Source organism: Pieris napi, chromosome 20 (assembly GCF_905475465.1).
Source record: "Pieris napi chromosome 20, ilPieNapi1.2, whole genome shotgun sequence".
In the NCBI taxonomy this organism is placed as follows: Eukaryota; Metazoa; Arthropoda; class Insecta; order Lepidoptera; family Pieridae; genus Pieris; species Pieris napi.
Window position 1 is genome coordinate 9,560,216 of NC_062253.1, and position 13,223 is coordinate 9,573,438.

The 13,223-nt window shown below is 35.5% G+C and overlaps 1 protein-coding gene and 1 long non-coding RNA gene across 2 annotated transcripts; both read right to left on the reverse strand.

Moving 5' to 3' along the window:
- Nucleotides 1-3,895: 3,895 nt before the first annotated feature.
- Nucleotides 3,896-4,550, reverse strand: LOC125059861. The gene is made up of 2 exons (XR_007118739.1): nt 4,402-4,550; nt 3,896-4,065 (listed from the first exon to the last, which is right to left on the reverse strand). It is a non-coding gene; the product is annotated as an uncharacterized LOC125059861 (long non-coding RNA).
- A 6,579-nt stretch (nt 4,551-11,129) lies between these two features.
- LOC125059766 (glycine-rich cell wall structural protein-like) lies at nt 11,130-12,949 on the reverse strand (the record flags this gene model as incomplete). Its single annotated transcript, XM_047664315.1, has 1 exon — nt 11,130-12,949. A coding segment is annotated over one exon (1,524 nt), but the record flags the coding sequence as incomplete, so codon positions are not given.
- Between the last annotated feature and the right edge of the window lie 274 nt (nt 12,950-13,223).

The following is a 13,223-nucleotide window of genomic DNA, read 5'->3' on the forward strand; positions in this document are numbered from 1 at the left end:
AAGGAGGGGAATATGATCAAAATGATAGGAAAAATAAATTACGGTCGATCTGAGGTCGGGAAGGGGTAGGGGGGGTTGAGTTTTAAGGGTAAAAAACGGTTTATCTCGATTTCCGGCAAAACTAAAAGTCATATCGAAGAAAGTTAAATTGCAAAGTTGTAGGTAATAAAAAGATCTAAAACTTTTGTATTCACACATTTTTCACATAACCTCAAAATTTATGTGAAAAATTCAAAAAACCAAGTTTTTGGTTTTTAATTTTTATCTTTTACAAAAATATTTTTTTTTTAACGAAATTTGGGGAAAACTTACCTTTCTATGTCCCAAATACGCTGTAATTTATTTGATTAAAAATGTTTATTTTTTCACCTTATTTTGAATTAATATCGAAAAAACACCCTAATTTTCAATCGAAAATTCTGACGTCAAAATTTCAGCTTTTTTCAAAAAATTGGTGTGCTTTCAGTTCGTTGAAATCTCTACTTTCCTATGGTAAAAAAATATATATATTACCATAGTAAATCTTCTCAGAAAATGCAAAAAATCGTATGCAGTAACGCCCAGACCCGTCATCCCCTTCCCTACTTCTCTATGAATCTTCTTTAAATTATAATCAGATGCCTATTTATTACTATTTTAAGATAACTTATATATACCTGAGTGACCTAAAAAAAAAATTAGCTTTTAGATGGGCTAAAATTTTCGCATTTCATAGAGAAGTAAGGAAGGGGATGACAGGTCTGGGCGTTACTGCATACGATTTTTTGCGTTTTCTGAGAAGATTTACTATGGTAATATATATATATATTTTTTACCATAGGAAAGTAGAGATTTCAACGAACTGAAAGCACACCAACTTTTTGAAAAAAGCTGAAATTTTGACGTCAGAATTTTCGATTGAAAATTAGGGTGTTTTTTCGATATTAATACAAAATAAGGTGAACAAATAAATATTTTTAATCAAATAAATTACAGTGTATTTGGGACATAATAAGGTAAGTTTTCACCAAATTTCGTTTAAAAAAATAAATTTTTGTAAAAGATAGAAGTAAAAAACCAAAAAGTTGGTTTTTTGAATTTTTCACATAAATTTTGAGGTTATGTGAAAAATGTGTGAATACAAAAGTTTTAGATCTTTTTATTACCTCCAACTTTGCCATTTAACTTTCTTCGATAGGACTTTTAGTTTTGCCGGAAATCGAGATAAACCGTTTTTTACCCTTAAACCTGCATGCATGCATTGCATGTTTCAAAAGAAATTTTTAATTTTATTCGTTTGATAGATATTTTGTATGTATATAGAGAAGGAGGTAAATTGAAATCACAATTGAATTGATCAAGTTACATTTATTTGTTCGCATAAATTATGTCAAATTTTTTAACGAACGAACGCTGCCGAAAGCGGAGGCCGATTGTGCCTCTTTGTCGCTCGCTCCGCGATCTCGCTTGCACTTCTAGCCATAAATGGAACGCCTCAGAGCGAGGTAACATCGTCATGTTTTTTCGTGCGTGCAGCCGGCACCATCGAATTATAAGACGTTGTCACGTCAAAAATACATTATATTTTATTTAAATAATCACTGCCAAAATGAACAAAGCAAGAGCTTTTGTTAATTGTAAGCAGTTTAGACAATTTAGAAGGTATGAATAATAATGGAAGAGTTTCCATTGTTCACAGATGATCGATCGCGTAGTCTTGCTCTTTCGCGAATTTTGTAAAGGTTTTTGACATTCATAAGCATGCCCTAAGACGCATCTAAACTGAATAAACGTATTTTTCTAGAAGAAACATTGAAAAAACCCATAACAATTGGATTTACCTTATATAATCTATATTTTAATATCCACTATTTTATCTGTTTCATTACGAATCTTTGTTTTGGATTTATTTTGGACATTGAAATAGAAAGAAGATGCGACGTTATCAGTCACTCACGTGTTGATTAGTCTCCATTAACAATTTTGGTTTAATCTGTCCATTATTTTTTTTCAAATTATTATTATAACTATCCCTCCTAATTTATAAAAACTAAATCAGACTTACACTAATGAAAAGAGACTAATAATACGCCAGTTAAAACAGTGCATGTACACATGATTATTACACAGGGCTACAATTTATGATAAAGTATTTCAAATTTCATAGGTTATAGTAAAAGTAATGCATCACGCTGCACATTTTTTTTTGTCCAGGTATAATAATAGACCAGTGCCGATCTTCTTTAAATTATAATCAGATGCCTATTTATTACTATTTTAAGATAACTTATATATACCTGAGTGACCTAAAAAAAAATTTAGCCTTCAGATGGGCTAAAATTTTCGTATTTCATAGAGAAGTAAGGAAGGGGATGACAGGTCTGGGCGTTACTGCATACGATTTTTTGCGTTTTCTAAGAAGATTTACTATGGTAGTATATTTATATTTTTTTACCATAGGAAAGTAGAGATTTCAACGATCTGAAAGCACACCAACTTTTTGAAAAAAGCTGAAATTTTGACGTCAGAATTTTCGATTGAAAATTAGGGAGTTTTTTCGATATTAATTCAAAATAAGGTGAACAAATAAATATTTTTAATCAAATAAATTACAGCGTATTTGGGACATAGAAAGGTAAGTTTTCACCAAATTTCGTTAAAAAAAAAAATATTTTTGTAAAAGATAAAAATTAAAAACCAAAAACTTGGTTTTTTGAATTTTTCACATAAATTTTGAGGTTATGTGAAAAATGTGTGAATACAAAAGTTTTAGATCTTTTTATTACCTACAACTTTGCCATTAAACTTTCTTCGATAGGACTTTTAGTTTTGCCGGAAATCGAGATAAACCGTTTTTTCCCTTAAAACTCCCCCCCCTACCCCTTCCCGACCTCAGATCGACCGTAATTTATTTTTCCTTTCATTTTGATCATATTCCCCTGCTTTTCTAATGGGTTTCATCCTACTGTAATTTTTTTCACTTTTTATTTATTTTAAAGGCTATCTGCACTGGTCTATGTCTTTCTCTTGGCCATTATTTCTTAACATAATGTAAATTTCGTAATCGAATATCGATCGTTATGTTAGTTATTTCGACTATGTGTTTGCATGTTGTACTCACGAGAATATATGTGCGTGCTCCTATTTCACCATGCGTCCTGCTGATGGAGGACAAATCTTTATTTTTAATTTATTTTATTATTATTGATTACTGCAGCACCTTACAAACGTTGTGTAAAACAAAAAACTTGGCGATTAAAAAGAGTGGCGGAGAGTTTATTGCCAGTTCTTCTCTACCGTTCTACGCCCTTGATTTGAGAACTGGCAGTAAATGTAAAATTAGAAGCATTTCATGTATATATATTTTTTTGACGTTCATAAGTGTACATTGCGTTGCCTATATGAATAAATGATTTTGACTTTTGACTGTCCCACTCGCACAAAAAAAATGATTAATTATTGATCCATGGGGTAGTAGGTTGTTTATCAGGACATTGAATAGTAAGTTTATTTTAAATAAATAATTTTTATTCGATTTAGGAAATATCAATAAGGTTCTTTGCTTTAGTACCAACTAAATATCTCACAAGGTTTTTATAATTTTCTGAAAAATCATAACGTGATGGGCTGAAACCAATTATCATAGAAAAGCTACTTTAAACTTCAAAAATATAAACGCACTAAACGAACCTGGATTTAATTGTATAAAAAGAATAAAATTTTAGGGTTGCCTGGAAGAAATCGCTTGGTAGCGATAAGGCCGCGCATTGCCTTATAACTTTTGTAATCCGTTCATGTTATGATAAGGTAATAAAGTATAAATAAAATTGTTAGAAGACTATGGAACGTATTGACTTCATATATCGATAAAAGCAACGAAAGTATCGCGCGGATAAAAAAGAAAAATAAAATAAAACATAACGCTATTTATTTATATCTAAAAAGTAAATCACAAGTAGTTCTTGTATCTTCAAATCCATATCGTCTGAAAATTTCACATGTCGCATGATCTAGAAATAGTAGTCCTCTCACACACCAATGATGAATTAGGAGAGTCGAGCACCTACCCATAGTGATGGCCATGACCTGGTAAAAAAAGAGGAATGTCAAAAACTCTGTACCTACTGTTAATCACAAGCAACTTCGCAAGGAATGATTTTTTTTAAATTTCAAAATAAATATTGCCTGAGTAATAAGAATAATCTGGGATGGTGAAGAAATTTTGAAATCAGTCCAGTAGTTTTTAAGTCAATTACTAATAATATTATCTAACATACTGATCGAATAATATTATTATATATCAAGTGCATAGTGATAGCAGTTGTCATTTTCCCATGAAAAGTCCTTACAGATAAACATATATAATACGGATACATTTGAACATGGAATTTTGTTGCTCCATTTGACTAAATAAATGCTTACCACCAAAACCACGATTACCGCCATAACCTCCTCCGAACCCTCGTCCGCCTCCATAACCGCCATGGCCACCACCGTGTCCTCCTCCAAAGCCCCTGCCTCCGCCTCCACCGAAGCCGCCACCTCCGCCACCGAAGCCGCCACCTCCACCATAACCGCCACCTCCGCCGAAACCTCCTCCACCTCCTCCACCTCCCCCACCTCCCCCAAAACCTCCTCCACCACCACCTCCCCCGAAACCAAAACCACCTCCCCGGCTACCACCAACTGAAAATAAAGTTAAGAACATGATATTTCTGATATAAAATAAACGTACCTATTTTATTAACACATAATTATTAAAAACTTGATGTTTTATTAAGCTTTATTTTTTTTAGAATTATTGCTACCCATACAATTATTTTCACTTATAATACCACAAGAGTATGACGACTATATTTGTTTGCAGGGAACCTTGAGGGAAATGCCCGATAATTTTGAAGCTCGTGTGGTATTCGGGGGATTATTTTTCCGACCCAAATGTCGGCCAATAGAATTGCACCATGAGACGAAATGTACAGTTAACAAATAAGAATTTCATAATGAATAAAACAACTACTTAATACTTTTCTTGAAGCAACGACCAGAGAACATTTTCACAAAAAATTATCAGTATAATACCATGTAGGTTGTACCACGTGACGTCGAATGGTGCAATTCTATTGGCCGATATTTGGGTCGGAAAAATAATCACTAATATTATCGGTTATATATGGAAGCTTAAAAAAACATTGTTTAATCGACAGATTTGAGCATTAATTTAATTTTTTACGTACCTAAAGGTTTAGTTTGGGCATAGGCAACAAGCCCTAATACTAAGCAAACCACTGTCCACCTTGACATTTCGATGAACTACTGATGTTACACTCAATCTAAATGTTATATACTGGCGTATTTTGCCAAAAAACCGCAAATGTTTACAATTATCCAATTATGGTTTGATGTCTGCTTGAACATCAATATTAAGCACCTGGAAAAACCTGTTTTGTTTTTCACGCGTCACAACCTCTTGAAAATATAATTTGGTTGAATTATTGCAAATGAAATTCATAGCTTTTTTATGTGTCCTAAAATGCTATGAAATTTATACAGATTGTATTAAAGGCAAATAAGACTTCCTTATTTGCCTAGATTTCTTATTTAGATATGAAAAGTTGAACAGCGAGGACAAATTATCTTGTTATCTTTTAATATAAATTGATACTTGTAATTACTTATATACCCTACATTTGGATGAGAATTGAGTAAATTTTGATTGATTCAATTTCAATTTTGTCTCTCGGGCCTCACTTAGTGAATAACAAACAACATTTACATAAGTTTTTGTAATTTACTTAAAAGATTGTAAGTACATTATTACTGGGAATAACCTGTGCCCATAATTTCCGTTGTATTATACTCGGAATCAGTCGTGATAAAATCTATTTAAAATTGTAACAGGTTCGTGACTCGCTTTGGTTGAGATATAGAAAATTGATATGAGAACGAATCTTTAACTGCGTCTGTATGCGAAAAAAAACTTGGATAAAAACACCGATGTATATCTAATTTGATTTTATTGACATCAAAGGTAGTTTAATACCAAAAAATTCAGAGTCAAAAATTCTGGTGAGATTCAGAAAGAAGGCTTAGCATGAACTCACTTCCGTATGTGGTAATCTAATGCGCTATGTACACCCGTACCTGCTCACTCAGAATCGAGACAAGTTAGAGCAGTGTTGCCTTTTTAAAGTTCTTATACCCCCTTATGTAGCATAACCCCTACAAAAATTTTAATATTAAAAACTGAATAGTTCACTTCAGAAACATTTTCTAAATCCCCCCTTTTAACAACCAAACTGCCCCACTGTGGGGCGCGGGCCCCACGTTGAATACTAGGTTAGAGCATACGAGTATGTATAGTTACAGAGTTTTAATTAATTGTTTATTTTAGAACAGCGAAGAACGAGGTCACGGTGACGTCATTGATCTGTTAATATTGCAACAATAAGAACGTAAACTATGTTAGTAAACAAAGTTTTACAAATTTAGTTAATTCAAAAAACAATAAAATACTAATTTTATATAATTTACAGAACGGGATTGACTTTATATACATCAATAAATAGTTTCTACAGCAATATAAAAGCCTATTTTTGCAGCTTGAAGCTTTGAAAGGGGATTTTTATCTTTTTTTATACCTAATATCGATAAAGCATTGACTATCGACGTGTTTTTTATACATTCAACGAATTCTATGATAAGTATCTTTTTATACGATAGGGCTGTAGATTTGTTCTTTTTAATATGACTAAATTAGTCGCTATACTAGCCAAATGTTTTGTAAATCTTATTTATTACAGGTGCACGATAGTAAAAAAGAGACAATATTAAATAGATAGACAAATAAAATGTGAAGCAATATCGGTATAACGATTTTGATTTATTAAAGTAAGCTATTTATTTAGTCGTCAAATGACACATAGAGTATAAAGATATATTTATATATATACACGTACAACACTAGAGAATTAAAACTGAAATGGTCGCGTCAACAGAACCAATGTAACTAAACATAACGATCTAGTGATAAGCAGTATATCTCATTTGGAAACTGCCGTCTTCATTCTTGTAGGTTTAACAAAAAATCGTCCCTACTTAAAGTACAAGTGGTAGATATTAAATTATTACTACATATTTGTCATCATAATTAAGGCCCTATCCCAGCACGAATTGCTGTGTCAGTGTCTCGGGGTGGACTGCGAGTACGAAAAGTGAGTTACAGAATCGCAAGGCTGTTTCGTAATCATTTTTTCTTATAAATCTGTAGGTGATCAGCCTTCTGTGCTTGACCACCCAAAAGGTAGACACCGTCAGCCTTTTGGGTGTAACTTCACGATGCTTCCTTTCACAATGGGAGTGTTAAACGCGCACATATAGAGAAAGTTCCATTGCTGCACAGCTGGGGTTCGTATATCAGGGATGAGAGTCGCACCCTCAATCCAGCACTGTGTAATGTGGGAGATGTGATAAGTGGTTTAAGTTTTTCATCGAAGTGGCAACCCTACGAACAAATTTTGTATCATGCTTGTTCATTACTTACTCTAAAGTAATTACAAACACTACAGCGGGAAGCACCGGACTGGTTTTCTCGAGTTTTTGTCTTCGTTAGGTTCTTGATCTTGAAGACCATTAAGGTACATCGTAAACTTTTTACAACATCGTCATTAGTATGCTAATTCTTTACCAAAGCCTGGGCTGGTATTTCTAATCAAATTAGCGATGAAATGTTTGATCTAGTACCTTTAATATTCGCGGAACCAGTACAAAACTCTACATCAAAGTATGAACCTCTCAGTGTTTTAAAAAAGAAGTTTATATGTTCGTAATTCCTATTATATTGAGGTTTTTTTTATCAATTTAATTACAATAAGCAAGCAATTTCGAAGAATAACCGCGTTGACTTTTCCTTATGACCTTAAGAAGTCAATATTAAAACGTTTGTTATAGCTAAACATATTAAGAGAAAAATAATGGTTTAACAAGTGATGTTTTATAAAAAAAGTAGGCGTCAAGATTAATAATGCTTATTTTTTGTATCTTATACTGATACTAATCATATTTACAAGTACCCCCGATAATCTTAATATATATAAATCTCGTGTCACAACGTTTGTCCTCAATGGACTCCTAAACTACCGAACCGATATCAATCAAATTTGCACACCATGTGCAGTTCGATCCAACTTGAGAGATAGGATAGTTTAAATCTCAAATTATAGTCGCAATTTTAATTTATTGCTAATTATTTGTCTGTTATTATTTGACAGTCACAAATCACAATTCTAACACATGGCGCCGCGCTGTGTTGAAAGTACCAACGTTTCACATAAGATACTATTTAACATCTGTAACAAAAACCTTAGCCACAGCAACGCTTGGCCGAGTCTACTAGTTCATTATAATTATTACAATTGTTATTATTGTTATTAGCCCCATCTTATCTCCCTCGGCAAGCACAAAATCTGGCGCAGCCGCAGAGCTGGTGAAAAATAATAACGGCTCAAATATAGGAGTCTTTCCTTCAAATTTGATTATGTTCCCTTTGGAGTAAAGACTCTTGGGACTCTAGAGCACAAGCGGTAATTAAAGATACGTCTGGTAGATAGTACACTAGAGCTGTTGCTTCCTCAACGAATAAGTTACCTTATTACAGCAATGAAATGCTGCCAGCAATAGAGGTACACTTCCACAGGGACCAAACTTTTTAAATTTATTTTAACTTTATATTTATCAACTATTATATAAATAATAATTATTATTACTATGTAGATTAAGAATATTGTATATACTGTATAATTGTGTATTGGAAATAAATTTGATCATATTACAATTACGAACGTCTTAATAATAAAACTTGTCTTTATGCCCCTTCGTAAAAACAAGAATTGTGTTACGAATTATGATTAGCACCATCTTCCATAAGGTTAAAAGTACAATAGGACAATTGTTTTATGTTTATTTTTTATTCTTTTACAAATACAAACAATTGTTATTTAATTCGACGACTCATTGGTCTAGTGGTCAGTACCCCTGACTGCGAATCCATGGGTCCCGGGTTCGATCCCCGGCTGAGACGAACATCGATGTGATGAGCATTTGGTGTTGTGCTTAGGTCTTGGGTGTTTATATGTATTTATAAGTCTATCTATCTACAATATGTATGTATATCCGTTGCCTAGTACCCATAACACAAGCTTCACCAGCTTAGCATGGGACTAGGTTAATTGGTGTGAATTGTCTTTAAAAAAAAAAATACGTTATAGTCCATTTTGGTTTCAGTTTAACAATTTAACATTACTAGTTAGAGCTTTCTATTAGAAGAAGGGTTGTTTCAAACTCAAACTCAAAATAACTTTATTCATATAGGTAAACAAGTACACTTATGAAGGTCAGAAAAGAAGTAAAATTAATTCTAAATGTACATTTAGTACCAGTTCGCCAGTCAAGGGAGTAGAGCGGGCAAGAAGAACTGGCAAGAAACTCTCCGCCACTCTTTTTAATTTAAGTTTGTTAATTTCGTCAAGTATTTGTCTTGCCTAGTGCCTAGCGTAGGATTCAGAAATGAGATTGTTATCTACGCTTAAGTCTGGACTCCCGTACGCCATTAATAATGGATTTTGACATACATCTTTAAGTTTGGTGTGTGAATATCTGCCTAAGCATGTGCTCAAAGTAATTGTAATGTTAAAATAAAAATGCAACGTATACATCGTTCTAATTCAATTCAATCAGCAAATTAAAATTCGAAAATGATTATTGAGTCAAATGATGGTTTACTTAATTAGTACCTAGCAAAATATACTTTCAAAGACAAAGTCTATATCACTTATAGTCATAGTATAAGTATTCCTCGACTTGTGGATAATATACGTTTATATCCATAGATTCGGTATAGTACACTTATAGTCAAAGGATGTAGTGTCCATTAAATACATTCACGAAGATACAATACAAAAGAAACAATATACAAAATATAAAATTTTTTGTTTCATTATGATTTTGCGTCTATTCCCTGCGATGTGCCAAAGTCATCAGTATGTCAAGAGTGTCCGACGAATCATATACGAATTTAAACTATTGTTATCATTACGAATAAAAGCAAAGTTACTGCATCTCATTACTGCTAATTTATTTTTATAAGGCTGTTTCAAATTTTATTCTCATTTAATTGCGATTTTTGAATTTTTAGTCCTTAATATTTGTAAAATTAGCAAAGACAAAGGTATGTATTTTACAATGGTAATTTAATAGAAATCGTTAAAATCCTAAAACTTATTATACATATACTACTACTATGGGGTTTTTATTATTTAATGTAACAAATTCTAGTCTAAAAATAAACAAAGCTTACGTTACGAATACTATTTTAATATGACGTATTACAATTTTACTGGGTAAATAGAATTCTAAACACAAAAATAATATTTATTTGTTAGACATGATCTCATCGACTAGATATTGACGTCTTCTATATAAAGTGTATAGCCAATCACTTTGCTCTATAATCAATAGTTTCCGCAACGTACCCGATTTAGGAATGAGGGATTTTTCTGACAGCTATTTAAAAAAAAGATAGTTCTAAAAGCTACGATGAAATGGCGCTTGATCGCAAGGGTTTACCTTTTTTTCTTATTGCTTGCCACAGATAAAAACTTGGTGGTTACGCGAATGTTCTGTTCTAATATGTACTCTTCGATATTCATTGGTAGGGAAATGGTGCGTAGCAATTTTTTTACATGTTTTAACAATACAAGGATTATAAAACGTTTTTTCCGTGATTTTAGCACCCAAAGTTGCCCAAAGACCAATCACAATCAAATGCAAGAGCCAAAAGAAAAGAGGAAAGACCACAGAACAAACTGGCAAGTCCCATTAAAAAAACAAAAACCCTTACATGAAAATGACTACTTTTCTTAGCTGTCAGAAAAATCCCTCATTGGTCTTTTTCTTGGGTTACACAGACTACACTATTGGTTATACAGAACTTTAACTTTTTGCAAATATTCTACAGAATTTGCTTATCAGCGATAACGTAGGGTTCTAATGGTGTAAGAATTCTATAGAGTCCTGTAGCTTTCGAGCCTATTCAATGCAAACAAACAATTAAATCTTTTCTCTATATTAGTGTAGACAAATAAAAGACAAATGTAAACATAAAAAGTTTTATTAAAATTTTTAAATAACTTAATTCTACTTTAGTTTTAAATCACAGCTTTTATTCCATTACAATATTTTTGATAGTATTAATTTTAAACGTTATTATTTTTATTACATGTAATTGAAAACAATCTTAATTAACAATTATTTTTCTTTTATAATACATAATGAATGTTATGGCATCGTTACTTAAAATAATAAATTCGTAACTTATTCATAAATTTGAAAAAGACGTGGCCTTACTGATTGGGTTCCAAATAGAAAATAATTTTCTTTGTCTTTTATGACTTTATTTTCCATATCCACCAGCGTGGGCACTAGCACTTGCAGTTGCAGAAGCGCTGGCATAGGCAGAGCCCTGACCACCACAAGACCCACTACCACAACCACCACACCCTCCAGAACAACCTTTGCTACCTGATCCAGAACCATTTCCACCATATCCCCCGGAACCACCTCCGTTGCCACCACCGCCATGACCTCCAGATCCACCATGACCACTACCTCCTCCCAAGCCGCCACCGTAACCACCTCCAAGACCACCACCCGATCCTCCAAAACTGCCTCCATTACCCCCCGGACCACCAGATCCACCTCCAAAGCCATTTCCGTGACCACCGGAACCTCCTAATCCGCCTCCAAGACCACCACCTGATCCTCCGAAACCGCCTCCATTACCCCCCGGACCACCAGATCCACCTCCAAAGCCGTTTCCATGACCACCGGAACCTCCTAATCCACCCCCAGATCCACCTCCAAGACCACCTCCAGCACCTCCGCCAAATCCACTGCCTCCTGAACCGCCATAGCCTTTACCACCTCCTACCCCACTACCCAAACTAGCTCCAACTCCACCTGATATACCTAACCCACCGCTGTGGCCATCGGATCCACCATGGCCTCCACCGACACCACCACCGATACCACTTCCGGATCCACCTCCAGCGCCACCGCCAAGACCTCCACCCGATCCACCAAAACCGCCTCCACTGCCCCCTTGTCCACCAGATCCACCTCCAAAGCCATTTCCACCCGAACCTCCGTGACTAGGTCCAGCGCCTCCATAGTTGCCAGAACCACCGGATCCTTTACCACCCCCTAGTCCCCCGCCAAATCCCCCTCCAAATCCAGCCCCAGCTCCACCACCGAGACCATTTCCACCTCCATAGCCCCCACTTCCAGATCCACCGTTTCCTCCGAAGCCACCGGCTCCACCTCCAGCGCTTCCACTGTGACCCCCGAAACCGCCATTTCCGTTTCCGCCGGATCCTAATCCACCTCCAGCACCGCCACCATAACCTGCTCCTCCACCGTTGCTGTAACCACCACCTCCTCCGTAGCCCCCATTTTCAAGTGTTCCAGTAAAAGCGAACCCTCCAGATTTTCCATCGGATGAACTCGTTTGTATAAACTTCTCTGTTCCTTTTCCTCCACCTAAGCCGCCTCCAATTCCAGCACCACCTCCGAGGCCAGAACCACCTCCTAGGCCAGAACCACCTCCGAGGCCAGAACCACCTCCTAGGCCAGAACCACCTCCGAGGCCAGAACCACCTCCTAGGCCAGAACCACCTCCGAGGCCAGAACCACCTCCAAGGCCATAACCACCTCCTGATCCACCGCCCAATCCCCCACCAGCTCCAAATCCAAAGCCACCTCCTTTTCCGAAACTTGCAGCCTTGTCAATGATGCTATGGACACCTTGTTTTATTGCGCCCAGCCCGGCCTCTAAACCTAGTCCCCCACCGCCCCCAAAGGCACCCCCGCCTCCGCCACCTCCGCCGGATCCAAATCCGCCTCCGAAGCCGAAGCCACCGCCACCGCCACCGCCACCGCCGCCGCCTCCGCTATATCTACGAACTCTCTCTGAAAAGACAAAAAGCGTACTTTAAATAAAAATTTGTTGAACGCCAATTTACATTATTATTACATTACTATGACTCATTGGAACTTTGAGATGTTGTATGGAATATTGAGAAGTTTTTTGTTCGACCGTTATTATCCTGACTAGGCCGTTTCTCCACTGCTCCGGTCCGGCAAACCTTAATTACCGGTCCGATTTAGAAACTCATAACAGTTCTTATGTAATT